Raw genomic sequence first — 27661 nt, forward strand, 5'->3', positions numbered from 1 at the left:
CTGTTTCATAGGGTATAAAAAGACAGATGCAACCATACATTTAATTTTTAAAAATGGAATGTATCTTACATAAGGACTTTGTGAAAAATCCTATACCTATCTGGGTATTATAGAAGATGCATATACCTTTCATAGCTCATGGAGGAAAGAGTGTATAAACAATTTTGATAAGAAGTTGAGGAACAATTTGAAAATAGTTTATAAAGAGAGAATCAGGAGGCAGAAAAAGCTTCAAGAGGCATGGTCTTCAGAAATTGTTCTGGAATGCTGTTTCACTTGTATCGATGTCATGTTCCTGGATGAGAGAATAAGATAGAATTTTAGTATTTCAGTATAAAGCCTGAAATGTAAACTCTTCCGTGCTTTGGAATTTAGAGATCCTGAATCTTCATTAATTAGGATATATACATAATATCTGGCTTTAGGGCTGAATCCAACCCAAGGATCAAATTTTGATCCTTTTGCCCTACCAGGGCAGGGCTTGTGACCACTGCCCACCACCCACCATGATGAGTAACAAACAGAGTTGAAAGCACTGGTGCAAAGACCACACCAGACTTCTTACATTGGCCTTGGTGCCTGTTCTAGCATGCCACCAGAGTGAGTATTGCTGGGAACCTACCTGACCTCCCATCCCATCATTCACTGCTAAGCAGCCACATCAAAACCCTCATGTCTAGGTTCCCTTCATGGATGGCACTTAGACCACAGTAACTGCCCATACACTCCTGTCTCCCACTACACAGAGCTCTGAGAGGGACAGCAAGGACTGCACTCATCTTGTTCACTGCTATAGCCCCAGCCTCCAGCACCATGTTAGAGGTGGAGAGTGAAACATTATCAGATGAGCATCTGTCAGAGCCAGCTTCCTTCCAGGAGAGGCTCAAAAACTAATTGGTCTTCCCGCTCAGCATCTAAAATCCTAAGCTTGAATTTTGCCTGCTTACATTAAAAAACAAAACACTCTTTTTTTGCTGCAAAAGTGACACAGTCACTATAGAGATTATAATAAAGAAGGAAAATAAAAATTAAACAGTCTTTTTTTTTTTTTTTTTTTTTTTTTTTTAAGACAGGGTCTCAATCTATCACCCAGGGTGGAATGCAGTGGCATGATCACGGCTCACTGCAACCTCAACCTCCCCAGGCTCAGGTGATCTTCCCACCTCAGCCTCCTGGGACTACAGGTGCAGACCACCACACCTGGCTAATTTTTTGTATTTTTTTATAGAGATGGAGTTTCTGTTGCCCAGGCTGGTCGAGAACTCCTGGGCTCAAATGATTCACCTGCCTCAGCCCCCTAAAGTGCTGGGATTGCAAGCATGAGCCACTGTGCCAGTCCAGGGATAAATTTTTTTTTTTTTTTTTTTGAGACGGAGTCTTGCTGTGTCACCCAGGCTGGAGTGCAGTGGCACGATCTCAGCTCACTGCAAGCTCCGCCTCCTGAGTTCACACCATTCTCCTGCCTCAGCCTCCCGAGTAGCTGGGACACAGGCACCCACCACCACGCCCAGCTACTTTTTTGTATTTTTAGTAGAGACGGGGTTTCGCCGTGTTAGCCAGGATGGTCTCGATCTCCTGACCTCGTGATCTGCCCGCCTCGGCCTCCCAAAGTGCTGGGATTATAGGCGTGAGCCACCGTGCCCAGCCCCAAGGATAAATATCTTTATGTTCTTTTTTTATGATGCAAAATAATTCTATGGAGTATGTGTATTCTGTAAAGAAAGTAGAATCTCTCTCTATACTGTTCTTTGGTCTCTCCGTGCCCCATATTTACTGTATCATGAATGTATTCCTAAGTCCTTAAACTTTTTTTTTTTTTTTTTTTTTTTTGAGTCTTACTCGTTGCCCAGGTTGGAGTGCAGTGGTGCAATCTTGGCTCACTGCACCCTCCGCCTCCCAGGTTCAAGCGATTCTCTTGCCTCAGCCTCCTGAGTAACTAGGACTACAGGCACGGGCCACCACACCCAGTTAATATTTTATTTTTAGTAGAGATGGGGTTTCACCGTGTTGGCCAGGCTGGTCTAGAATTCCTGACCTCAAGTGATCCATCCACCTACCTTGGCCTCCCAAAGTGTTGAGATTACAGGCATGAGCCACAGCGCCTGGCCCAAGTCCTTAAACATTTTTATTTTTATTTTTTATTTATTTTTTTGAGATGGAGTCTTGCTCTGTCTCCCAGGCTGGAGTGCAATGGCATGTTCTCGGCTCACTGCCAACCTCTCCCTCCCGGGTTCTAGCAATTCTCCTGCCTCAGCCTTCTGAGTAGCAGGGATTACAGGCAAACGCCACCACACCTGGCTAATTTTTGTATTTTTAGTAGAGATGAGGGTTCACCATGTTGGTCAGGCTGATCCTGAACTCCTGACCTAGTGATCCACCCGCCTCGGCCTCCCAAAGTGCTGGGATTACAGGGGTCAGCCACCATGCCCAGCCAAACATTTTTAAAAACATTTTTAATCTTATGGATGTACCCTTAACCAGTTCCCTATTGACGAAGATTTTTCTTCTATAAAATAATGCTGCACTGAGAATCCTGGTTGATAAATCTGCACATATTCAGAATTATATTATTAAAACAAATTCTGAAGATTAGAATAGGTCAAAGGTATATACATTTTAGGGCTTTTCAACAGTATTATGAAAATATCTCCAAACAAGTGGAACCAACGCCGGGCGCGGTGGCTCAAGCCTGTAATCCCAGCACTTTGGGAGGCCGAGACGGGCGGATCACGAGGTCAGGAGATCGAGACCATCCTGGCTAACGCGGTGAAACCCCGTCTCTATTAAAAAAAATACAAAAAACTAGCCGGGCGCAGTGGCGGGCGCCTGTAGTCCCAGCTACTCGGGAGGCTGAGGCAGGAGAATGGCGTAAACCCGGGAGGCGGAGCTTGCAGTGAGCTGAGATCCGGCCACTGCACTCCAGCCTGGGCGACAGAGCCAGACTCCGTCTCAAAAAAAAACAACAAAAAAAAACAAAAAAAAACAAGTGGAACCAACTTATTCTCCCATCAGTAGGGTATGAATGCCTATTTACCAACACTGGCTGGGCATTCAATTTTTGAAATCCTGTCAAGGAATGGAAAAAAGAAGGCCAGAGATAATTTTAAAGTTATTGGTCCTCGGTCAGAGAAAGATCATTTCTTTCTTTCTTTTTTTTTTTTTCCTGAGACGGAGTCTTGCTCTGTCACTAGGCTGGATGGAGTGCAGTGGCGCAGTCTTGGCTCACTGCAACCTCCACCTCCCGGGTGCAAGCAATTCTCCTGTCTCAGCCTCCCGAGTAGCTGGGACTACAGGCATGCACCACCATGCCCAACTAATTTTTGTATTTTTAGTAGAGATGGGGTTTCACCATGTTGGCCAGGATGGTCTCGATCTCTTGACTTTGTGATCCGCCTGCCTTGGCCTTCCAAAGTGCTAGGATTACAGGTGGGAGCCACGGTGCCCGGCCTGAGAAAGATGATTTCTAACCTCATGTTCCAATGCTCTATCCTTTCCTCTGTTCTCTTGTCACACTGGCATCACTGCCGTTCATCAAACATACCAGGCACAGCCCAGCCTTAGGAACTTTGCACAGCTCTCCCCTCCGCCTGGGACACTCCTCTCCCAGAAATCTGCATGGCTAAGTCCCTTAACACCTTCAAGTCTTTGCTCCAATACAACTTTGCAATGAGGCCCACCCTGATTGCCCTATTTAATACTCACCAGTCATCATGGCCACACTCAGCACACTTGATCCCTCTTACCCAGTTCTATTATTATTATTATTTTCTGAGACAGAGTCTCACTCTCTTGCCCAGGCTGGAATGCAGTGGTATCATCTTGGCTCACTGCAACCTCCACCTCCTGGGTTCAAGAGATTCTCCTGCTTCGGCCTCCCTAGTAGCTAGGATTACAGGCGTGTACCATCACACCTGGCTAATTTTTATATTTTTAGTAGAGATGGGGTTTCACCATGTTGGCCAGGCTGGTCTTGAACTCCTGACCTCAGGTGAACCACCTGCCTCGGCCTCCCAAAGTGCTGGGATTACAGGTGTGAGCCACCACACCCAGCTGTTTTTTTGTTTTTGTTTTTTTTCCTGAGACAGAGTCTCACTCTGTTGCCCAGGCTGGAGTGCAATGGTGCGATCTCAGCTCACTGCAACCTCCACCTTCCGGGTTCAAGTGATTCACCTGCCTCAGCCTCCCGAGTGGCTGGGATTACAGGCATGCACCATGACACCCAGCTAATTTTTGTATTTTTAGTGGAGAGGGGGTTTCACTATGTTGGCCAGGCTGGTCTCGAACTCCTGACCTCAGCTGATCCGCCCACCTCGGCCTCCCAAAGTGTTGGGATTACAGGTGTGAGCCACTGTGCCTGGCCTCTACTTCTAAACCAAAGCACTTACCATTTTCTAGCATCCTATGTGACTCACTTATGTTTATTGCTTATTGTCTATATCTTCCAGCTAGTACATAGGTTCCATAAGTACAGGGATTATTGTCTGTTTTGTTCACGTAGTAGATGCTCAATAAATACTTGCAGGCTAAATCAACATCATAAAACATGAAAAGCACAGTTCATGGATGATACCAGTACTGGAGGGGCTCCCACTACACTATGTCTTGTAGGCTCTGTACCTGGTTCAATTTCTTGAACTCCACCACTTGGAAGAAGACATGCTCAAGGATATGTTTGGCATCCTGTTGGTCCTTTGGTAGTTTACTGGTTACTCCAAGAATGTCACCACACTTCCTGACATAGAATTCCAGGTCTTCTTCAGTACCTAAGACAGTTGTAGTAGTAGTTAGATTAATTCTTAACTTCTGCCCTTCCCAAAGTACAGATTTAGTGTGTTTCAGGTATGCCCTATCGTGTTTCCATATTTCCTAAGATCACTCACCTCTTCCTAAAGTAATGTGACTGCAGGATTTCAACACTGAAAAACTCTAGCGCTCTCTAATGTGCTGCTTTTATAAATTAGGACAGAAGTGTGACACTCCTAATTAGAATAAAACTGGACTGGTACTGGCTTTCCTATTCCTCAGATCTAGTATTCCTATATTAGAAAGAACAGGTGCAAGAGTAGGAAATCAAATTATCATTCCCTGAATGCAACAAAGATCACTATGAGAAAAGCATATGGGTAATTAAAAATAGCATTTACTAAAACAATATTGTATTGGTTGGGCGTGGTGGCTCACGCCTGTAATCCCAGCACTTTGGAAGGCTGAAGCAGGCAGATCACTTGAGGTCAGGTGTTCAAGACCAGTCTGGCCAACACAGCAAACCCCCATCTCTACTAAAAATACAAAAATTAACCGGATGTGGTGATGCAGGCCTGTAATCCCAGCTACCTGGGAGACTGACGCAGGAGAGTAGCCTGAATCGGGGAGGTAGAGGTTGCAGTGAACCGAGATTGCGCCACTGCACTCCAGCCTGGGCGACAGAGCAAGACTCCATCTCAAACAGAACAAAACAAAACAGCCGGACTTGGAGGTTCACGCCTGTAATCCTAGCACTTTGGGAGGCCAAGGTAGGCGGATCACAAGGTCAGGAGTTTGAGATCAGCCTGGCCAGCATGGTGAAACCCTGTCTCTACTAAAAATACAAAAAAATTACCTGGGCATGGTGGGGTGCACCTGTAATCCCTACTCGGGAGGCTGAGGCAGGAGAATTGCTTGACCCTGGGAGGCGGAGGTTGCAGTGAGCCAAGATCGCACCACTGCACTCCAGCCTGGGCAACAGAGCAAGACTCCATCTCAAAAACAAAACAAGGCTGAGCGCGGTGGCTCATGCCTGTAATCCCAGCACTTTGGGAGGCCAAGGCAGGTGGATCATCTGAGGTCGGGAGTTCGAGACCAGCCTGACCACCATGGAGAAACTCTGTCTCTACTAAAAATACAAAATTAGCCGGGTGTGGTGGTGCATGCCTGTAATCCCAGCTACTCAGGAAGGCTGAGGCAGGAGAATCGCTTGAACCTGGGAGGCAGAGGTTGCGGTGAGCTGAGGTTGTGGTGAGTCGAGATCGCGCCACTGCACTCCAGCCTGGGCAACAAGAGCAAAACTCGGTCTCAAAACAAAACCCCAAAAAACAAACAATATTATAGAAAGAAAATTAAAGAAGAAAAAAATCACCCATAATTCCACCAACAACATAGCTCTGTGAAGCCATCCTCTGGAGCCCTACGTGTAGGATGGACAGCCATTACTGCCCTTCTCACATTATACTGTAATTTCCTTCTTTTTTTTTTTCTTTTTGAGATAGAGTCTCACTCTGTTGCCAGGCTGGGGTGCAGTGGTGCGACCTCAGCTCACTGCAACCTCTGCCTCCCAAGTTCAAGCAATTCTCCTGCCTCAAGCTCCCGAGTAGCTGGGTCTACAGTCATGTTCCCCCATGCCTGGCTAAATTTTGTATTTTCAGTAGAGACGGGGTTTCAACATGTTGGCCAAGATGGTCTCGATCTCTTGACCTTGTGATCCACTTGCCTTGGCCTCCCAATGTGCTGGGATTACAGGAGTGAGCCACCATGCCCGGCCTATTATACTGTAATTTCTTTCTTTCTTTTTCTTTTGTTTTTTTTGAGACAAGGTTTGGTTCTATCACCCAGGCTGGAGTGCAGTGGCATGATTTCAGCTCACTGCAACTTCCGCCTCCTAGGCTCAAACGATCCTCTCACCTCAGCCTCCCAAGTAGCTTGGACTACAGGTGTGCCCCACCACGCCTGGCTGATTTTTTGTATTTGAGACGGGGTTTCACCATGTCGCCCAAGCTGGTCTCGAACTTGTGAGCTCCAGTAATCCGCCTGCTTTGGCCTCCCAAAGTGCTGGGCTTACAGGCGTGAGCCACTGCGCCCGGCTGTAATTTCTTTATTCTCCCTCTGATTTGCATTTTAAGTTATGATAGAAACGTATATTTTTTACTAAGACATTCAAACCCACAGCTGTAACAATCTTTCATCCTAGTTCTATTGCCACCAACTACCCAGAATTATTATTGTTATGTCTGCTTCTGTGTGTAAATATAAGTTTTCACAAAAATGGGATCACATTTAATGATGTATTATGGACATTCCATGTCAAAGTTTATGCCCTACATTTTTTTTCTTTTCTTTTCTTTTCTTTTTTTTTTTTTTTTTTTTGAGACAGAGTCCCACTCTGTCACCCAGGCTGGAGTGCAGTGGCATGATCTTGGCTTACTGCAACCTCTGCCTCCCAGGTTCAAGCGCTTCTCCTGCCTCAGCCTCCCAAGTAGCTTGGATTACAGGCACTGGCCATCACGCCCAGCTAATTTTTTTATTTTTATTTTTAGTACAGACAGGGTTTCACCATCTTGACCAGGCTGGTCTTGAACTCCTGACTTTGTGATCCACCCGCCTTGGCCTCCCAAAGTGCTAGGATTATAGGGGTAAGCCACTGCACCTGGCCTTTTCTTTTTTGAGACAGGGTCTTGCTCTGTCAACCAGGTTGGAATGCAGTGGCACAATCTTAGCTCACTGCAGCCTTGACTTCCTAGGTTCAAGCAGTCCTCCCACCTGGGCCTCCTGAGTAGCTGGTACTACATGAGTGAGCCACCATGCCTGGCTAATTTTATTTTTCTACAGAGAAGAGGACTCACTGTGTTGCCCAGGCCAGTCTCAAGTGATCCTCTTGCCTCAGCCTTCTAAAGTGCTGGGATTACAGGTGTGAGCCATTGTGCCCAGGCTACATTTTTCTTTTAACAGATATGTAATATTCTATTTTGTTTCTATTTATTTATTTTTCAGAAACAGGGTCCCTCTGTCACCCAGGCTGGAGTGCAACAGTGTATCATAGCTCACTGCAGCCTCCAACGCTTGGGCCCAAGTGATCCTTCCACCTCAGACTTCCAAGTAGCTAGGACTATAGAAGTGTGCCACCACACCTGGCTACTTAAATTTTTTTTTTTTTTTTATATGGAGTTTCGCTCTTGTTGCCCAGGCTGGAGTGCAATAGCATAATCTCGGCTCACTGCAACTTCCACCTCCTGGGTTCAAGAGATTCTCCTGCCTCAGCCTCCCAAGTAGCTGGGATTACAGGCATACGCCACCACGCCCAGCTAATTCTGTATTTTTAGTAGAGATGGGGTTTTTCCATGTTGGTCAGGCTGGTCTTGAACTCCCAACCTCAGGTGATCCACCCACCTTGGCCTCCCAAAGTGCTGGGATTACAGGTATGAACCACCGCACCCAGCCCTTTATTTTGTTTGTTTTTTGAGACAAAGTCTCATTATGTTGTCCAAGCTGGTCTTGAAATCCTGGCCTCAACTGATCCTCCCGCCTTGGCTTTTCAAAGTGCTACAATTATAAGCATGATCCACTTTGCCCAGGCAATTTTTTTTTTTTGGTAGAGATGCGATCTATGTGACCCAGGCTTATTTCACACACTTTTAAACCAATCCCCCTACTAATGTATGGACCATTAGACTGTTACCAATTTTTTGAATGCTATAAATATCTATATAGCTATATATATTTTGTTTTGCATTTCCACAAGGATTTCCATAGGACAGTTGCTAGAAACAGAAATGCCAAGTCAAAGCTTCTGCTTCTTCACTGTTCTGTGATTCCTCCTGGACTTATCACTATGTCCTGCTCATTTTTGATTGTCCAGGACCTACAGCAATGCCTGGCACAGAATAGAGATGCAGTAAAGGTCTTTGTTTACACTGAACTATTTCCATTTTGCTTACTTCTTTCTGGGCTTTGGGCACATACAGATGTTGCTGACATAGCTGGTATCCTCTTGTACATGCAGTTTTGTATCTTGCTTCCTTCATTCAGGCTTCTCTCTTAAATTTTGTCTGTGTCATATGAGTCATTCCCTAGCCTTTGTGAATCTCTTTTATAATGACTACATATTCTCCTACCAAATGATTGTGATGCAGTTTACAACCATTCCTCTGCTAATGGACATTAAAGCTATTCCCAAATTTATAGTTTTTTCTATTTTTTATTTTTAAAATTGCTATGTTGCCCATTTTTTCAAAATATAGCCTTTTTCGTATTTTTAAAATAAATAGTGTAGAGTTACAGGGTCTTGCTGTAATCCCAGCACCCAGGCGGGCGGCAAGGTGGTCAGTGAAAATTCCTACGTTCAAGCGATCCTCCTACCTCAGCCTCTCGAGTTTCTCGTATTTTTAAAATAAATAGTGTAGAAGTTGGCTGGACGCGGTGGCTCATGCCTGTAATCCCAGCACTTTGTGAGGCTGAGGCCGGTGGATCACCTGAGGTCTGGAGTTTTAGACCAGCGTGGCCAACATGGTGAAACCCCATCTCTACTAAAAACACAAAAATTAGCCATGTGTAGTGGTGGGTGCGTATAATCCCAGCTACTTGGGAGGCTGAGGCAGGAGAATCGCTTGAACCCAGGAGGTGGAGGTTACAGTGAGCCGAGATTGCACCATTGCACCCAAGGCTGGGCGACAAGAGTGAAACTTCGTCTCAAAAAATATATATATAATCTCCTTAGATTAGACTTCCAGGAGTGGGGCCACTGCCTCAAAGTGGATGGTTAATTTTATGCCTCTGAGCATATATATGCAGAGCCATTTGCTGTGTTGGAGGCAATTCATGTCGGGAGCAGCCCCAGACCAAAAGTCAGGAGGACCACTCATCGTGAAGCTGTGTGGCCTGGGGCCTTATTTCTTCATCCACATGTCAAGGTGGGCACACTTGGCTCTCTCTCAGATCCTGTCCAGTCTGAAGTCTCTATGATTCTTTGGGCCCTGACTCAATTTCCTTATTTAGCTGCTCCTATGACCACCGACTGAGATTTGCTAAGTGGCAGCCAGGGTCAAGATTAATTCTATGGTCTCTCAATAGGTCAGAACTATGGACTCACAGGGATCAAAGCTGAGACCTTTGGCTTTCTGCTTGGCACTATGTTCTTATTCACTGAACTAAATAGCCTTGAGAAGAACAACCAACATCATTTATATGACATAAATAAGAATGTTAAGTTTATACTCCTATTCATATTTTGTTTTCCCTAAACAAACTCTAAGCTTTCTCTCATAGTAATCCTCAGAAATTCATGACTAAATAAAACTCATAAGAGAAAACAAAGTTTAAAAGTTGGCCAAACTTAGGCCACGCGTGGTGGCTCACACCTGTAATCCCAGCACTTTGGGAGGCAGAGGTGGGAGGATCACCTGAGGTCAGGAGTTCAAGACCAGCCTGACCAATATGATGAAACCCCGTGTCTACTAAAAATACAAAAATTAGCCGGGCGTGGTGGCACACACCTGTAATCCCAGCTACTCGGGAGGCTGAGACAGGAGAATCACTTGAACCTGGGAGGCAGAGGTTGCAGTGAACCAAGATCGCACCATTGCATTCCAGCCTGGGCAACAAGAGTGAAACTCCGTCTCAAAAAAAAAGTTGGCCAAACTTACACTTATTGGTAATCTGAGCCAGCCGTGCCTTCTCAGAGGAGAACGTTTCATCTAAATCAAATAGCTCCAGAGGTGGAGGTGGTAACTCCCGGAAACTGGGAGGAAAAACCTAAAAGGAAATAAAGTCATCATTTAGAAATGCGGGAGGATAATGTAAAGGAAATAAAGTCTCTCAAGAAAGAGCTTGTCCAAAGTCATAACTAACAGTGACGAGACACAAGGAGAATAAGGAAGTCCACATCCTTAATTCCTCAGTTGGGAACCACACCACATGGAAATCACTACAGAACAGTAACTCAGCTCTTCCCCGAGGATGAAGTACCCAAACTCCCATCACCTCGTCTACCCTCACCCATGAGACCCATATCAAGAAAGATTACTAGCCCACTGTAAACAACCAAGTGGAACCAGCTCTAATTACCACTAAACTGACCAAGCTGACATACCAACACTAATTAACTCAGAATGATGACACAAAGCTTGGGACTTAGGTTTGTGTTGAACATTTGATTGTACAACTTTTTTCTCATTTAATCATAAGTTTTTAGGGATGGAAGTTATTTGGAGAACCAGATGCAGATTAGTGTAGAAAGTATTGAACCTGGAGTCAGATTTTGCAGGTATGAACCAATGGTATGCGGGTAAATGTTTAACTACTTTCAAAACAAAACAAAACAAAACTGAAAGCCTCTTTTGTAGCATTTACCATTTTCTGTAATGTAAATCCTCTCACCATGGCCAATTTCAAGCTACCAAGCAAGATCAAGCCAACTGGCTCATAACATTTCAGAATGTGGTGAGACAAGGTAATTTTAAAGGCAAGTTGAGTGAATGTTGGACTGAAATGTTGAAAAATAACCTATTTACACACATAGCCATAACTATCCCCTGGGCTGTGAGAATTATGCTATGAATCAGGCCCTGACACCTGGAATGGCAGTACAGTTTTCTTCCTTTTTATCCAAGAAATCTCATATATGCCCTCCAACCCCACAAGATGGGAATGGGAAATGTTTAATAGCCAGAAGGCTCCACATCCTTGATTCCTCAATTTGGAAGCATACCACACGGAAGTCTCTATAGAACATTAACAAATTAGGTGTCCATGCATGTTTAGAGACAGAGCACTATGACTCCACAAGGAGTGCCACAAATGGCACATGGAAGGGACCACGGTGAAGGCCTGCTGACAAGATAAGGGCAACAGTGGGGCTCTGCAGTGGGATCCCCCAAGCACACCTACTCACCGCAGGCTGAAGGGTTGGCAGAGGCGTCTCAAACTGAGGCTGGATGAGCTGGAGCGGTTCATGCTTCACATTTAGCTGCTCGTGAGCCCTGTGTTCATAATCAAACAAAAAAGCAGGGATCAAGATAAGACACCATAACACAGCATGTCTAACTGACCACACTGTGCTGTTCTCCATGAAATACAGTGGTTCAGTACTATTTTTAGAAATACCAATGGACCCAGCAATCCCATTACTGGGTATATACCCAAAGGAATATAAATCATTCTATTATAAAGACACATGCATGCATATGTTCACTGCAGCACTAGTCACAATAGGAAAGACATGGAATCAACCCAAATGTTCAACAATGATAGACTAGATAAAGAAAATGTGGTATATATACACCATGGAATACTACGCAGCCATAAAAAAGAATGAGAGAGGCTGGGCGCAGTTGCTCACACCTATAATCCTAGCACTTTGGGAGGCCGAGGTAGGTGGATCACCTGAGGTCAAGAGTTTGAAACCAGCCTGGCCAACATGGTGAAATCTTGTCTCTATTAAAAATATAAAAATTAGCTGGGTGTGGTGGCTGGCGCCTGTAATCCCAGCTACTTAGGAGGTTGAGGAGGAGAACTGCTTGAACCAAGGAGGTGGAGGCTGCAGTGAGCAGAGATCATGCCATTGTACTCCAGCCTGGGCAAGAGAGCAAAAACTCTGTCTCAAAAAAAAAAAAAAAAAGCCAGGCGCAGTAGTTCACGCCTGTAATCCCAGCACTTTGGGAAGCCGAGGTGGACGGATCACAAGGTCAGGAGATCAAGACCATCCTGGTTAACACAGTGAAACTCTGTCTCTACAAAAAACAGAAAAAATTAGCCGGGCGTGGTGGTGGGTGCCTGTATTCCCACTTACTTGGGAGACGGAGGCAGGAGAATGGTGTGAACCCAGGAGGCAGAGGTTGCAGTGAGCTGAGATGGCGCCACTACACTTCAGCCTGGGTGACAGAGCAAGACTCCATCTCAAAAAAAAAAAAAAAAAAAGAATGAGATCATGTCCTTTGTCAGGCACATTGATGGCGCTAGAGGCCATTATCCTTAGCAAACAAACACAGGAACAGAAAACCAAATACACATGTCCTTTTTTCTTTTTTTTTTGAGACAGAGTCTTGCTCTGTCACCCAGTCTGGAGCGCAGTGGCACGATCTCGGCTCACTGCAACCTCCGTCTGCCAGGTTCAAGCAATTCTCCTGCCTCAGTCTCCCAAGTAGCTGGGATTACAGACACGCGCCACCACACCCAGCTAATTTTTATATCTTTAGTAGAAATGGGTTTCACCATGTTGTTCAGGCTGGTCTTGAACTCCGACCTCGTGATCCACCCGCCTCGGTCTCCCAAAGTGCTGAGATTACAGGCGTGAGCCACCGTGCCCAGCCTACCACATGTCCTTATAAGTGGGAGCTAAATGATGAGAGCACACAGACATATAGGGGAGAATACTCACTGGGGCTTATGGAAGGTTGGAGGGTGGGAGGAGGGAGAGGATCGGGAAAAATAACTAATGGATATTAAGCTTAACACATGGGTGATGAAATAATCTGTACAGCAAACCCCCATGACACAAGTTTACCTAGCTAACAAATCTGTACTTGTACCCCTGAATTTAAAAGTTAAAAACAAAAACCTCATAAAATAATATCAATGTTAATCAACTCTCTAAATAGAATATGCATTCTAACTTACATAGATTACATAGTTAAATCCTTTTTCATTTTAGATCAGAATATGTTAACGTATTTCAATGAGATTTCAAAGAAATATTTTAATGGAATTTAATTTCATGGCAGTTAGTCTAGTTTCTGCCTTTTTCAGATACTCATGTAGATATGTAGTGTTTCACTTTCTTTGGTGACTGGTAGAAATTCTGACTTTTTTCTTTGATTTAGTGTAAAGGTTCGAGATTTCCCCTTCCAAAATAATAATAATACCTATATTAATTCCAACTTTGAAATCTGAATTTATTCTTCCCATCTCACTCATATGCATCAATATGTTTAAAGTATTATGTGCTTTATCTTTTTTCTTCTTCTATTTTTTTATTTTTTTTATTTATGCACAAAAACCACCATCTAAACACTTACTTTTGAAATAAATTTTGACTCTGTCACCCAGGCTGGAGTGCAGTGGTACAAATCATAGCTCATTTTAATCTTGAACTCCTGGACTCTAGCAATCATCCCACCTCAGCCTCCTGAGTAGCCAGGACTACGAGCAGGTACTGGAGCGATGTGCACCACCATGCCTTGCTAATTTAAAAAAAAATTTTTAGTAGGGACAAGGTCTCACTATGTTGCCCAGGCTGATCTCGAACTCCTGGCTTCAATAGATGCTACTGTTTCAGCTTCCCAAAGTGATGGGATTACATGTGTGAGCCAGCCTTTTCTTCTTTTTTTTTTTTTTTTTTTTTTTGAGACGGAGTCTCGCTGTGTCGCCCAGGCTGGAGTGCAGTGGCATGATCTCGGCTCACTGCAAGCTCCGCCTCCCGGGTTCACACCATTCTCCTGCCTCAGCCTCCAAGTAGCTGGGACTACAGGCGCCCGCCACCACGCCCAGCTAGTTTTTTTTTTTTTGTATTTTTAGTAGAGATGGAGTTTCACCATGTTAGCCAGGATGGTCTCGATCTCCTGACCTTGTGATCCACCCGCCTCAGCCTCCCAAAGTGCTGGGATTACAGGCTTGAGCCACCGCGCCCGGCCGCCAGCCTTTTCTTCGTTTTTTTTTTTTTTTTTTTGAGACGGAGTCTCGCTCTGCTGCCCAGGCTGGAGTGCAGTGGCCGGATCTCAGCTCACTGCAAGCTCCGCCTCCCGGGTTCATGCCATTCTCCTGCCTCAGCCTCCCGAGTAGCTGGGACTACAGGCGCCGCCACCTCGCCCGGCTAGTTTTTTGTATTTTTTAAAGTAGAGACGGGGTTTCACCATGTCAGCCAGGATGGTCTCGATCTCCTGACCTCGTGATCCGCCCGTCTCGGCCTCCCAAAGTGCTGGGATTACAGGCTTGAGCCACCGCGCCCGGCCTCAGCCTTTTCTTCTTAAATCAGTTTCTGGTATTGAGATTTGTCCAAAGATGGAAATTGATTTCCTGGGAATAAGGGTCTTCATCACTCTTTACAGCTACTTCAATCTTAAATTTTCTTTTGATTGGTGTTAACTGCTCACCTAAGGCAGCCAAATTCTCTTTTATTTACTTATTTTTTTTTAGACACAGTCTCACTCTGTCACCCAGGCTGGAGTGCAGTGGCACCATCTCGGCTCACTGCAACCTCTGCCTGCCAGGTTCAAGCAATTCTCCTGCCTCAGCCTCCCAAGCAGCTGGGACTACAAACGTATGCCACCACACCTAGCAAATTTTTGTATTTTTAGTAGAGATGGGGTTTCACCATGTTGGACAGGCTAGTCTTGAACTCCTGACCTCGTGATCCACCTGCCTCAGCCTTCCAAAGTGCTGGGATTACAGGTGTGAGCCACTGTGTCCAGCCCCAAATTTTGTTTTAATCATAGTGGATTACAAATAGCAGTTAATACATGATTTGAAAGATACAAAATTTTGACCTTTTTTTTTTTGAGATAGAGTTTTGCTCTTATGGCCCAGGCTGGAGTGCAATGGGGCGATCTCCGCTCACCGCAACCTCTGCCTTCCGGGTTCAAGCAATTCTCCTGCCTCAACCTCCCGAGTAGCTGGGATTACAGGCATGCGCCACCATGCCCGGCTAATTTTGTATTTTTAGTAGAGACGGGGGTTTCTCTAAGTTGGTCAGGCTGATCTCGAACTCCCGACCTCAGGTGATCTGCCCGCCTTGGCCTCCCAAAGTGCTGGGATTGACAGGTGTGAGCCACCAAGCCTGGCCAATTTTGACTTTTAAAAAGATAAAGCTAAGAATATAATAAAGTCCAAATTAAAAACAGACAAAATGTGTTGTTATAAATAATATAATGATCCTTTCAGGAATCTTCTCTACCATATCATATATTATTACTCACTGAGAACTGAAAAGAAACATTTCTTTCAAGTTTCATATCAGGTTTCTCCTAAATAAGCTTTTTGTTTTTGCCCGATGGACACAGTGAATCTTGTAACTCCTGTGGTTTTTTAAAATTTCTTTTCACCATTAAGACACAGGAGTCAAATATGAAGTCTGTTTCTGGCAAGTAAACAGATCTGTACAATATGCACCTCTGTGTGCTCACTCAACAGATAATTACTGAATATCCACTATGTACCAGGCAGTTCTACACAGGAGGAGTACAGCAACAGTAAAAGAAGATGCCAAGGCAGGCCATCACGGAACTTACATTGTAGGGGGAGGGGAGGCACACATTAAACAAAAAAACTAGTAAGATGTCAGGAACTGGCCAAGCGCAGGGGCACATGCCTGTAATCCCAGCTACTCGGGAGGCTGAGGCAGAATTGCTTAAACCGGGGAGGCGGAGGTTGCAGTGAACCGAGATCGCACCATTGCACTCCAGCCTGGGAGACAGAGTACTCTGTCTCAGGGAAAAAAAAAAAAAAAGATGTCAGGAACTGATAAGTATTAAGAAGACCAATAGGCCAGGCACAGTGGCTCACGCCTGTAATCCCAGCACTTTGGGATGCCGAGGCAGGTGGATCACCTGAGGTCGGGAGTTCAAGACCAGTCTGACCAACATGGAGAAACCCCGTCTCTACTAAAACTACAAAATTAGCTGGGTGTCGTGGCGCATGCCTGTAATCCCAGTTACTCAGGAGGCTGAGGCAGGAGAATTGCTTGAACGCGGGAGGCGGAGGTTGTAGTGAGCCAAGATCACGCCATTGCACTCCAGCATGGGCAACAAGAGTGAAACTTCATCTAAAACACACACACACAAATCAGAGGAGAAAGAGACAGGGAAGGGGCATGGAGTGCGGCTTGTCAGAGGAGCCTTGAGTGACGGTGGGGGGAAGTCATGCAGTTTTCTCCAAAAGTGTCAGGCCGGGCGCGGTGGCTCACGCCTGTAATCCCTGCACTTTGGGAGGCCGAGGCAGGCGGATCACGAGGTCAGGAGATCGAGACCATCCTGGCTAACACGGTGAAAACCCGTCTCTACTAAAATACAAAAAATTAGCCGGGCGCGGTGGCGGGCGCCTGTAGTCCCAGCTACTCGTGAGGCTGAGGCAGGAGAATGGCGCGAACCCGGGAGGCAGAGCTTGCAGTGAGCCGAGATGGTGCCACTGCACTCCAGCCTGGGTGACAGAGTGAAGACTCCGCCTCAAAAAAAAAAAAAAAAAAAAAAAAAAAAGTGTCCCTGGAAGAGGCAACAGCAAGAACAGGCAGAAGGGTGCCCGGCATTTTCACAGAACAGCAGGCCAGCCAGAGGGACTCCAGCAGAGGATCGGTGTTAGGAGCGAGCCTACAGAGCTGAGAGCTCATCTTACCCCTGTGTTATTTTTCTATTGTGGCTTCTCCTTTGTCTTCATTCTCTCAAATATTTTGCGTTGTACGCAATTTTTTAAGCTGGCTAAACTTTTCTGGGGAAGAGGCAAAGTAAAATATCGTCATCCAGCTCAACTTGTATATTTATTTGTGGCCCTTCAAAGTTAAGCTAGAAAACCAAGTGCCAATGAGTGGGCAGAGACCACGGCAGCTTTTTCTATGAGTGAGGTCTGTGACTGCAGAAAGACGACTAGCTGAGCTCACCGCTGTCACCTCCTCCACTATTTCCAGGTGCTTGGGGAGGATCTTTCCTAGCACTGAGCAGCAAATCTCCACAGAGGGAAGAGAAATAACTTTTATGGAGCACCTGCTACACGCCATGTGTTATGCCAACCCTGTGCTAGGCACTTAAACTTATTTCATTTACTCCTCAATACAACTGTGGAAAGTGGGTATAAAATCTCTTGTAGAAGAAACTGAGGTATAGGAATGATAAACAGTAGCTTCCCAAAGTTATATGGTTAACATGGGACAAAGGCAAGATCAGAACTCAGACGTAGCCAATCTCTGCCAACCAGAATCTTTAATTCGGTCTGCCCCCAAATCAAAAGTGATTAGGGGCAGTTTTAAACTAAAGTTCTTACTACCTGCTCACAAAGAATCCTGCTGCTGAGTCCTAGCCTCAGCTACCCCTGGTATGAATTTATTTCCACTTGCTGTCCCCGGAGAGAGCTGACTGTGCTGGAGCCAAGGCTTTGTCCCATTAAGTCTCCCGTCCTCCACTCTGCTCACCACCTGCCCTAATTATCCTCCTACCATTAGCCAACATGACGTGATGGGAGCCGGGTAGGGGACTGGAGAAACTGATCTTAAAACCAAGGGAAGAACAGATGCCAAAGCTAAACATCAATCTGTGAAATGGCGCTGAACTAGATCTTTCGGGTATGGCCTGACCTCTGGCACTGCGTTTTTACCACTCCATGTTTCAAGCCCCAGCCCATCCATGAACTCTAAGGGCAGGGACTCCACACCATCTGCCTCTACCTCATACTCCACAGGCACTGATAAACACCCAGTGGACAAATGAAATTACTTCAGAGCAACACCCTGTAGTTGACATAAATATTTAAAGCCTAACTGAATTTTAACTCAGAAAACATAAACTACCGAAAGATGTTACTAGCAAATAAAAATATCTGAGCTTACCATAGAGACAACAGAAGCCAGTAACGACTGGCCTCTGCTGTGGTATGTAAGACAAATACAAGAGTTGTCTAAGTCTCTGAAACATCCACTATTTGACTCTGCTGACACTAAGACAGTAGGCAGTTCCAATTAATCCTTCATTTAACACTGAAGTTATCATAATGACCTGGTTTAAACATATCAGGGGAGAATTAGGCCAAAACAGCAGAAGCTGGTCAGACTGCAACTGGCTAGTGGCGTGGTCAGATGTATCTTTTCTTATTCCAAGAAAAGCCCTGAGCTGCAGAGGAGGAAGAGAACACGAGAGCTCAAAACCAAGCAAGTTAAGAGCCAAACATGCAGCCAGGAGCTACAGGATTTGTAACTGGACTGTCACCTGTGGAAGGGGTGATGGAGATGCCATGCCCTGGTAGCTCTGGAGGCTTTGGTCCCGCTGTTTCTTAAAAGCACCCTCACCTCCTACAGTAACAAATTTTCAGATAATTTCCTCCCAGATTCAGAGTTAAAATTGCCTGGCTTCAAATTCAGGTCCCAATGAAAACTGGTTGTGTGATTTTGAGCAAATCATGTAATTTCTCTGTGCCTCAGTGTCCTCAGATGTAAAATGGAGATAACGACCTCACTGCGGTTGTTACATGATAAAGCAAAGTACATAAGGAACATACCATGGTACTTGCTACCTGATAAATAAATGTTATTAACTAAAATAAATGTTAGTTGTTATTAATATTGAAGGAAAGGGAGATAAGAGGGGAGCTAAGGACAATTGTTAGTCAGGGATTGATTAGTAGCTGTTTAACTTAGAGCAAATCGTCCCAAGCCTCAGCTTCTTAGAAGTTAACTATGGAGCTATTCTCTACTTTTCAGAATTGTTGTAAACAGTAAATTTGGTAGTATTTGCAGGCTCTTGGAAGAAAGTGGGTGTTCAATGTCTGTAAAACTTAAGTCGAAGCCGGGCATGGTGGCTCATGCCTGTAATCCCAGCACTTTGGGGGGCTGAGGTGGGCGGATCACAAGGTCAGGAGATTGAGATCATCCTGGCTAAGACGGTGAAACCCCGTCTCTACTAAAAATACAAAAAATTAGCCGGGCATGGTGGCGGGTGTCTGTAGTCCCAGCTACTTCGGAGGCTGAGGCAGGAGAATGGTGTGAACCCGGCAGGCGGAGCTTGCAGTGAGCCAAGATGGCGCCACTGCACTCCAGCCTGAGCGATAGAGCAAGACTCTGTCTTGGAAAAAAAAAAACTTAAGTCGACAACAGAGCTTTTGGATATGATGTATAAGGTTTTACAAAATAAGCTAATTAAAACCACAATACATAGCAGTTACTGTTTATACTAAAACATTCAACTAAATAATTCCTGGGCATTTACAAAAGATAATGCCCCTTCCTCTTTATACCACTTGCTTGACAAAATCACAATGGTTAAATCCATGTCTGGGCCCACCCTGCCTGTAGCCACACAGCTAAACAAGTTTGGAGGAAAACATACCACCCTACCGGCTTGTAGAACTTTCGATCCAAAACCTCCAGTCTCCAGTGGGCCTTTAATGTTGCTTGGCAAATCCTTCCAAAGAAACCTTGTCCACTCCCTCTCCCACTCCCCTAGAGGCCTAATATATGCCTTCTCTCCTAAATCTCCATTATCTCTTTGGCAATTTTTTTTTTTTTCTTTTTTAAGACGGGGTCCCACTCTGTCTGTTGCCCAGGCTGGAACGCAGGGCACAATCTCGGCTCACTGCAACCTCCGCCTCCCGGGTTCAAGCGATTCTTCTGCCTCAGCCTCCCGAGTAGCGGGGACTACAGGTGCATGTCACCAAGCTCAGCTGATATTTGTGTTTTTAGTAGAGACGGGGTTTCACCATATTGGCCAGGCTGGTCTCAAACTCCTGACCTCGTGATCTGCTCGCTTCCACCTCCCAAAGTGCTGGGATGACAGGCGTGAGCCACCGTGTCCGGCTTCTTTGGCAATTTTTAGCTGATGATCTTGTTTCCTATTTCATCAAAAAGACTGAAGTCCTAAGAATTTCCATAATCTTCAATCAACAACTTTTCTCATCCACCAGAGTCTGCACCCATGTTTCCCATCTGTTACTGACTAAATGATCCATGCTCCTGTCTAAAAGCTAAGACTGGGCCAGACGTGGTGGCTCATGTCTGTAATCTCAGCACTTTGGGAGGCTGAGGCGGGTGGATCACTTGAAGTCAGGAGTTTGAGACCAGCCTGACCAACATGGTGAAACTCCATCTCTACTAAAAACACAACAATTAGCTGGGTGTGGTGGTGCACGCCTGTAGTCCCAGCTACTAGGGAGGCTGAGGCAGGAGGATCACTTGAACCTGAGAGGCAGAGGTTGCAGTGAGCCAAGATCGTGCCACTGTACTCCAGCCTGGGTAAAGAATGACACTGTATCTCAAAAAAAAAAAAAAAAAAGACCATATATATATATATATGAAATAATAAAAACAAAAGCAAAGACCAGGCTGGGAATGGTGGCTAACATCTATAATCCAACACTTTGGGAGGCCAACATGGGAGGACTGCTTGAGCCCAGGAGTTCCAGACCAGCCTGGGCAACAGTGGAACCCTGTCTTTAAAAAAAAAAAAAAAGAGCTAAGAAGACCACTTACCAAACCCCCTTTCCCATTGTCTCTTGCTTATCTCGTGTTTCACCTCAGTCATTTTCCTCACTCTCGCCTACATTATCCATTTTTCTCTCTACTGGAACATTCCCACCAGTATAAAAATATACTGCGACTTCTTCCATCTAAAAAACACCTTCTTGACCTTACTTCTTCCAGCTAGCTACTGACCCTGGCCCTTGCCCCTGCTGTTTCTCTCTGTAGCAAATACCTCAAAAGAGCTATCTATATTTGTTATGTCCAATTCTCTCTTAAACCAACTCCAAATAAGCTTTCACCCTCACCATCTCATAAAAAAGACTCTGTCTAGATCACCAGTGACCTCCATGTTGCTAAATCCAAAGATAAATTCTCAGCCCTCATTTTTTATGACCCATAAGAAGTATCTGACACAGCTGATGACCCTTTCTATCTTGACAGACTTTCTTTACTTGCCTCTCAGAATACCATGCACTTGATTTTCTTCATCTCACACTGGCTACTGCTTTTCCATCTCTTCTTTTGGCTTTTCTATTTCTCCCTTTCCTTTTTTTTTTTTTTCTGAGATGGAGTCGTGCTCTGTCACCCACGATGGAGTCCAGTGGTGTTTTCTTGGCTCACTGCAACCTCTGCCTCCTGGGTTCAAGTGATTCTCCTGCCTTACCCTCCCAAGTAGCTAGGACTACAGGTGTGTGCCACCATGCCTAGCTATTTTTTTCCTATTTTTAGTAGAGATGGGGTTTCACCATGTTGGCCAGGCTGATCTCAAACTCTTGGCCTCAAGTGATCCACCCACCTCAGCCTCCCAAAGTGCTGGGATTACAGGTGTGAGTCACCATGCCCAGCTGGTTTTTCTGTTTCTTCCTAACTTCTGAACTCTGGGGTGCCCCAGGGCTCAAAAGATGGTCTTTTTTTTTTCTCTATCAACACTTATAACGCTTTGTGAGCTCATCCAGTCACATGGCTTTAAATACTATCTACCATATTTAATCAAATCTAAGAATCCACCAAAGGTAAGATGCATCATAGTTCATGGTTCACTGAAAGGAAAAAAATGCTGCTAATTAAACTAATACATCATCTATTGTTAAGATTCATCCTGAAAAACAGAAAAAAAGTAAAAGAAAGAAAAACAGGCAAAAAATAAGAAAAAAGATTCATCCTGATTTTATAGATTTGAAAATAGAGCCAGGTGCTGTGGCTCACGCCTTTAATCCCAGCACTTTGGGAGGCTGAGGTAGGTGGATTACCTGAGGTTAGGAGTTTGAGACCAGCCTGGCCAACATGGTGAAACCCTGTCTCTACTAAAAATACAAAAATAGCTGGGCATGGTGGTGCTACTCAGGAGGCTGAGGCAGGAGAATTGCTCGAGCCTGGGAGGCAGAGGTTGCAGTGAGCAGAGACTGCACCGCTGCACTCCAGCCTGGGCAACAACAGTGAAACTCTGTCTCCAAAAAAAAAAAAAAAAAAGGAAAAGATGTGTGCTGTGTGCTTTAGATGAAATACAGATACAGATGTGCCCCCAAACTCCCACATTAAATGTATAGCTCAGATATCTCTTCTGACCACCAGGTTAACATATAAAACTGCTACTCAACACCATCTGGAAACTTCATTGACATCTCAACTCCATATACCTCAAACTGAACTTCTGCTCTTCCTGCAAAATCTACTCACAGTCTTTCTCAACTCAGTTATTGTAACTTTTTTTTTTTTTTTTTTTTTTAAGACAAGTTCTCTCTCTGTTGACCAGGCTGGAGTGGGTCACTGCAGCCTTAACCTTTGGGGCTCAAGCAATCCTCCCACCTTAGCCTCCCAAGTAGCTGGGACTACAGGTGTGCACCACCACACCTGGGTAATTTTTTGCTTTTTTGTAGAGATGGGGTCTTCCTATGTTGCCCAAGCTGGTCTTGAACTTGTGGGCTCAAGAGATCTTCCCACTTCGGCCTAAGTGTTGGGATTACAGGTGTGAGCCACCATCCCTGGCCAACTTCATCCTTCTCACTGCTCAGACCAAGCTTTCTCCTTCTCACCTCCCACATCCTAACTGTGTAGCACATCTTGTTGCCTCTACCTTCCAAATACATCCAGAATCAGACCATTTCTCACTACCTCCACTGCTCCCGTCTGGCTGGTGCCAGCATCATCTCATGCCTGAATTACTGCGACAGCTCCCTTCAGGCCCCAACTCCACTCTTGCTCCTTGACATTCAGGATATAAGGAAGTCATTATGCCACCCCTCTGCTCAGAACTCCCAGTGGCTCCTCTTTTCACCCAGAGTGAAAGCCCAGGAAGTCCTTGCAGAGGCAAACAAGTAGGCCAGGCCTGATCTCCCACCATTCTCATCCCTACTCACTCTGCAGTGGCCACAATGGCCTTGTTGCTCTTCCTAGAATATATCAAGCATTCCTCCGTCTTGCAGTCTTAGGACTGGCTGTTTCCTGTGCCCAGAATACTCTTCCCTCAGATAGCCACAAGGCTAAATTCTTCACCTCCTTCAAGTTTTTCCACAAATATCACCTTTTCAATGACGTCATCTTGATCACCCTATTTTTTTTTGAGATGGAGTCTTGCCCTGTCACCCAGGTTGGAGTGCAATGGTGCAATCCTGACTCACTGCAATCTCTGCCTCCTGGGTTCAAACGATTCTCCTGCCTCAGCCTTTGAGTAGCTGGGATTTAAAGCCTAACTGAACTCTGGCACTGCGTTTTCACCACTCCATGTTTCAAGGTGTCTGCCACCGTGCTCAGCTAATTTTTGTATTTTTAGTAGATATGGGGTTTTGCCATGTTAGCCAGGTTGATCTCGAACTCCTGACCTCATGATCGTCCCACCTCGGCCTCCCAAAGTGCTGAGATTACAGGCATGAGCCACCGCGCCTGGCCTGATCACCCTATTAAAAATGCAATGTGCCTGGCACTCCCCTTCCCCAGTATTCTGCTTGACGTATGTAATCATCTTCTAACATATTCTTTAATTTACATCACAGATATAGAAATGTCTTGATGCCTGTCTGTTTTGTTAGATAATAAACTACAAAAGGGCAAAGATTTTCATTATTGAGGTCCCTGAAGCATCCCAAGATCCTGGAACAGTAGTTGTGCCACAAATATTTGCTGAGTGGATGTATAAGCAAAGCATGGGGAGAATGGCAGCATGTTAATTCCACAAACATCCCCCAAATGCCCAGGATGTGCTGGGCTCTGGGTCTTAGGCAATGAGGATTCCAGGTTGATAAGGTATGGCTCTTGGTCTCCGGATACAGAGGGGTGGGAAAGGAAGACAAGCTAACCAAATTTTCTCCCTGAGTAGTGAAATTCAGATTAGAAATAGTGAAGATGAGCCCTGGCCCCTCTCTGAACCCCTCTGCTTGTGTCATTTTCTCCTCTCCTTCTTGCCCTTCAAGATGCTGCCCGCCATCCTGTACATTTAACTGCTTTTCCCCAGCTTCGGTCTTTGGCCCTCTTCTCCTGCCTCTCAAGCACTGAAAGTTGTGAGGTCCTGTCTCAAGGCCAATTCCCATTCTTGTGCTGTCCCTGATGTCCTCATCCCATCCCACAGCTTCCCTAATGGCCTTACAGACCTTTTCATCTTTAAACTCGTAGTTCCACCTGTACATCTGCACTAGACTGAAAGTGCCCAGAACACAGCCCATGTATCTTTCCTTTTCCTGCATTTTTTTTTTTTTGAGACGGAGTCTTGCTCCGTCGCCCAGGCTGGAATGCAGTGGAGCAATCTCGACTCCCTGCAAGCTCCACCTCCCGGGTTCACACCATTCTCCTGCCTCAGCCTCCCGAGTAGCTGGGACTACAGGAGCCTGCCACCACGCCTGGCTAATTTTCCTTTTCCTGCATTCTTAGTGCCAGTTAATAGCATTACCAGTTGCCCAGATACCCAGGGAGAAATGGGGGTGACCAACCATCTCCATTTACTGAGGGTGCTCCTGGGACTTGGGACTCTCTGTGCTAAAACCAGAAGTCTGGGGAAAAATTAAACAAGCTGGTCACCCTAAATGCCTGGTCCAGAATCTGGAACACGCAGGGGTAATAACCTCTGGCAGTTCTCTACATCAACCCCTCATACCCAGCCCAGTTTCTTTGTTGACCTCATCATAGATCTGAGAACATGTTCTGCATGCCACATTTACTATAACCCTAACTCCCGTTCCCAGGCTCATGTTTCCAAACCAAACACTCAGAATAGAGTGCAGTGTAGCTCAGAGGCCCACAGGTACTGACTCGATGACACTGTGGAAGGAGGTGGTATCCAGCTGGAAGATGGACAGGTCAAAGAGGGTGGTAAAGTCCCTCGGGATCTCATCGCTCTCCTGGAGACACTCTCGATTCCGCTTTGATAGGGTGGCTGTGTAGGGCAGCATCATGTAATCAGAAATCTGAAAGCCACAAGAGGATTCCTTTCAGCACAGCAAGAACAAGCATTTATTCTGTCAAATCTCCCGTCTCAGGTCTAAATCTGCAACATTTATACTCTCTTGCCAAGAAATTTTACTGTTCATGATCACTGACCACTAAACCTTAAATAAGCTAATTTATGTGGAAAGAGGAACAAAATTAACTTGGCTAAACCCCAGCACTGGCTAAATCCAACTCTCCAATTACACCAGTACTCACATGGCTGAACACAGCTGGAGAAACACACAACCCTGTCAACTGGTCTTTTAATTTCATGATCTCTGATCTTGAGCACTCAGCAATCAACTACATCTCTGTAGTCTACCCACTTTCCCATTCTTCTAGACAATACTCCCCTTTTTCCAGTTCAGCCATGAAAATGATTTTCCCAGCTGGGTGCAGTGGCTCACACCCACAACACTTTGGGAGGCTGAGGTGAGCGGATCGCTTGAGCCCAGGAGTTGGAGACCAGCCTGGGCAATATGGCAAAACCCTGTCACTACAAAAATACAAAAAAATTTAGCTGAGCATGGTGGTGTGTGCCTGTAGTCTCAGCTACTTAGGAGGCTGAGGTGGGAGGATCACCTGAGCCCAGGAGGTCAACACTGCAGTGAGCCATGATCAAACCACTTCATACCAGCCTGGGTGACAGAGTAAGACTTTGTCTCAAAAAAAAACTGGTTTTCCTTTTCACCATTTTAGCAATGACCCTATTTTCTATTTTAGTAAGAAAATAGAGGAAATCATGAAAGAAAGTCCACAAGCTCCCACCATAACATGTACCTACCCACTAGCATCCAGGCCCTATCTGCTTCTTTCCTCCTGGTACATGCCAGAGTACCTGTGACACCAGTACAGACAGTTCCTCCACCGGTACACTAGATACCAGTCCTTCTCCCCTAGCCAAGGACATCCCTCTAGCATTGCTGAGAGCCCTCAGTCATGACACATGCTGTGGACTAGTGACAGTAAAAGACCAGGAAAACCTAAATGCCTGCCAACAGGATAGTGGTTAAATATATATGTATACATATACATATATATACATACACACATATATGTATATGTATACACACACAGATGTATACACATGTATACACATATATACACATATGTATACATATATATACAAACACACACACACACATATATATATATTTTTTTTGAGACGAGTCTCACTCTGCCACCCAGGCTGGAGTGCAGCGGCGCGATCTCAGTTCATGCCATTCTCCTGCCTTAGCCTCCTGAGTAGCTGGGACTACAGGCGCTCGCCACCATGCCTGGCTAATTTTTTTTTAATTTTTTAATTTTTTAGTAGAAACAGGGTTTCACCATGTTAGCCAGGATGGGCTCAATCTCCTGACCTCATGATCCACCCGCCTCAGCCTCCCAAAGTTCTGGGATTACAGGCGTGAGCCACCGCAACTGGCCATGAGTAGTTAAATATATTACACTTAAATAATGAAGCAAAATATCCATATGCTTAATGTTTCCATATAAGGAAATACTTTAGACATGCAGCTTTCCTGTTTCCTAACCCAAATCAGTCTCTGAGAAGCCATGTCCCTAGGTGAGGGAGGAAGCAGTCAGTGGACAGCCATCTTTGACTGTCTTCTCACCTACCTCCCATGACCAATGGCCAGGAAATTATTTTCCTGACATTTCAGAGTTTAAGAAATAGAGAAACAATTGTAGGGTAAGTAGAGTTTGAATTAGGAGACCTGGATTTGGATCCTGGCTCTGCACTTGCCTGCCATTTGAACACACTGCGATCTTGAAGGATTTCAGTTTCCTCATCTATAAAATGAGAATAAGACCACCTGCCTCCCAGGGCAGTTGAGAGGATTAAATAAGATGACTTATGAGGAAGTATATGGCATACAATGCCTGACACATTACCATCTATTAACTTAGCCCGCATAATCATCCTGTGAGGCAGAGAACACAGGTATTAGCATCCCCTGTTCACAGATAAGAAAACCAGAAGGCTGGGCGGGGGGCTCATGCCTGTAATCCCAGCACTTTGGGAAGCTGAGGCAGGTGGATCATTTGAGGTCAGGAGTTTGAGACCAGCCTCGTCAAAATGGTGAAACCCTGCCTCTACTAAAAATACAAATATTAGCCAGGCATGGTGGTTCACGTCTGTAATCCCAGCTACTCAGGAAGCTGAGGCAGGAGAATCACTTGGACAGGAGATGGAGGTTGCAGTGAGCTGAGATTGCGCCACTACACTCCAGCCTTCGGCAACAGAGCGAGACTCCATCTCAATACAATAAATTTTTTTAAAAAATAAAGAAAACTAGGAAGAAAAATGGTCAGAAAGAACCTGTATAAGGTCCAAGAGCCAGTGGTGAT

The 27661-nt window shown here is 45.2% G+C and overlaps 1 protein-coding gene across 3 annotated transcripts in view; it reads right to left on the reverse strand.

Moving 5' to 3' along the window:
- Positions 1 to 8: 8 nt before the first annotated feature.
- Positions 9 to 27661, reverse strand: part of IFT52 (intraflagellar transport 52) — a 58775-nt gene continuing 31122 nt past the window's right edge. For all 3 annotated transcript variants that reach the window (XM_050806529.1, XM_050806528.1, XM_050806531.1), the window contains 5 exons: positions 25133 to 25287; positions 11639 to 11726; positions 10392 to 10500; positions 4618 to 4763; positions 9 to 295 (listed from right to left, as the gene is read on the reverse strand). In XM_050806529.1, coding sequence (XP_050662486.1) covers positions 248 to 295; positions 4618 to 4763; positions 10392 to 10500; positions 11639 to 11726; positions 25133 to 25287 — 546 coding nt within the window. In that variant the 3' untranslated portion in view covers positions 9 to 247. The remainder of the gene's footprint in view (positions 296 to 4617; positions 4764 to 10391; positions 10501 to 11638; positions 11727 to 25132; positions 25288 to 27661) is intronic.

Source organism: Macaca thibetana, chromosome 10, assembly GCF_024542745.1.
Source record: "Macaca thibetana thibetana isolate TM-01 chromosome 10, ASM2454274v1, whole genome shotgun sequence".
In the NCBI taxonomy this organism is placed as follows: domain Eukaryota; kingdom Metazoa; phylum Chordata; class Mammalia; order Primates; family Cercopithecidae; genus Macaca; species Macaca thibetana.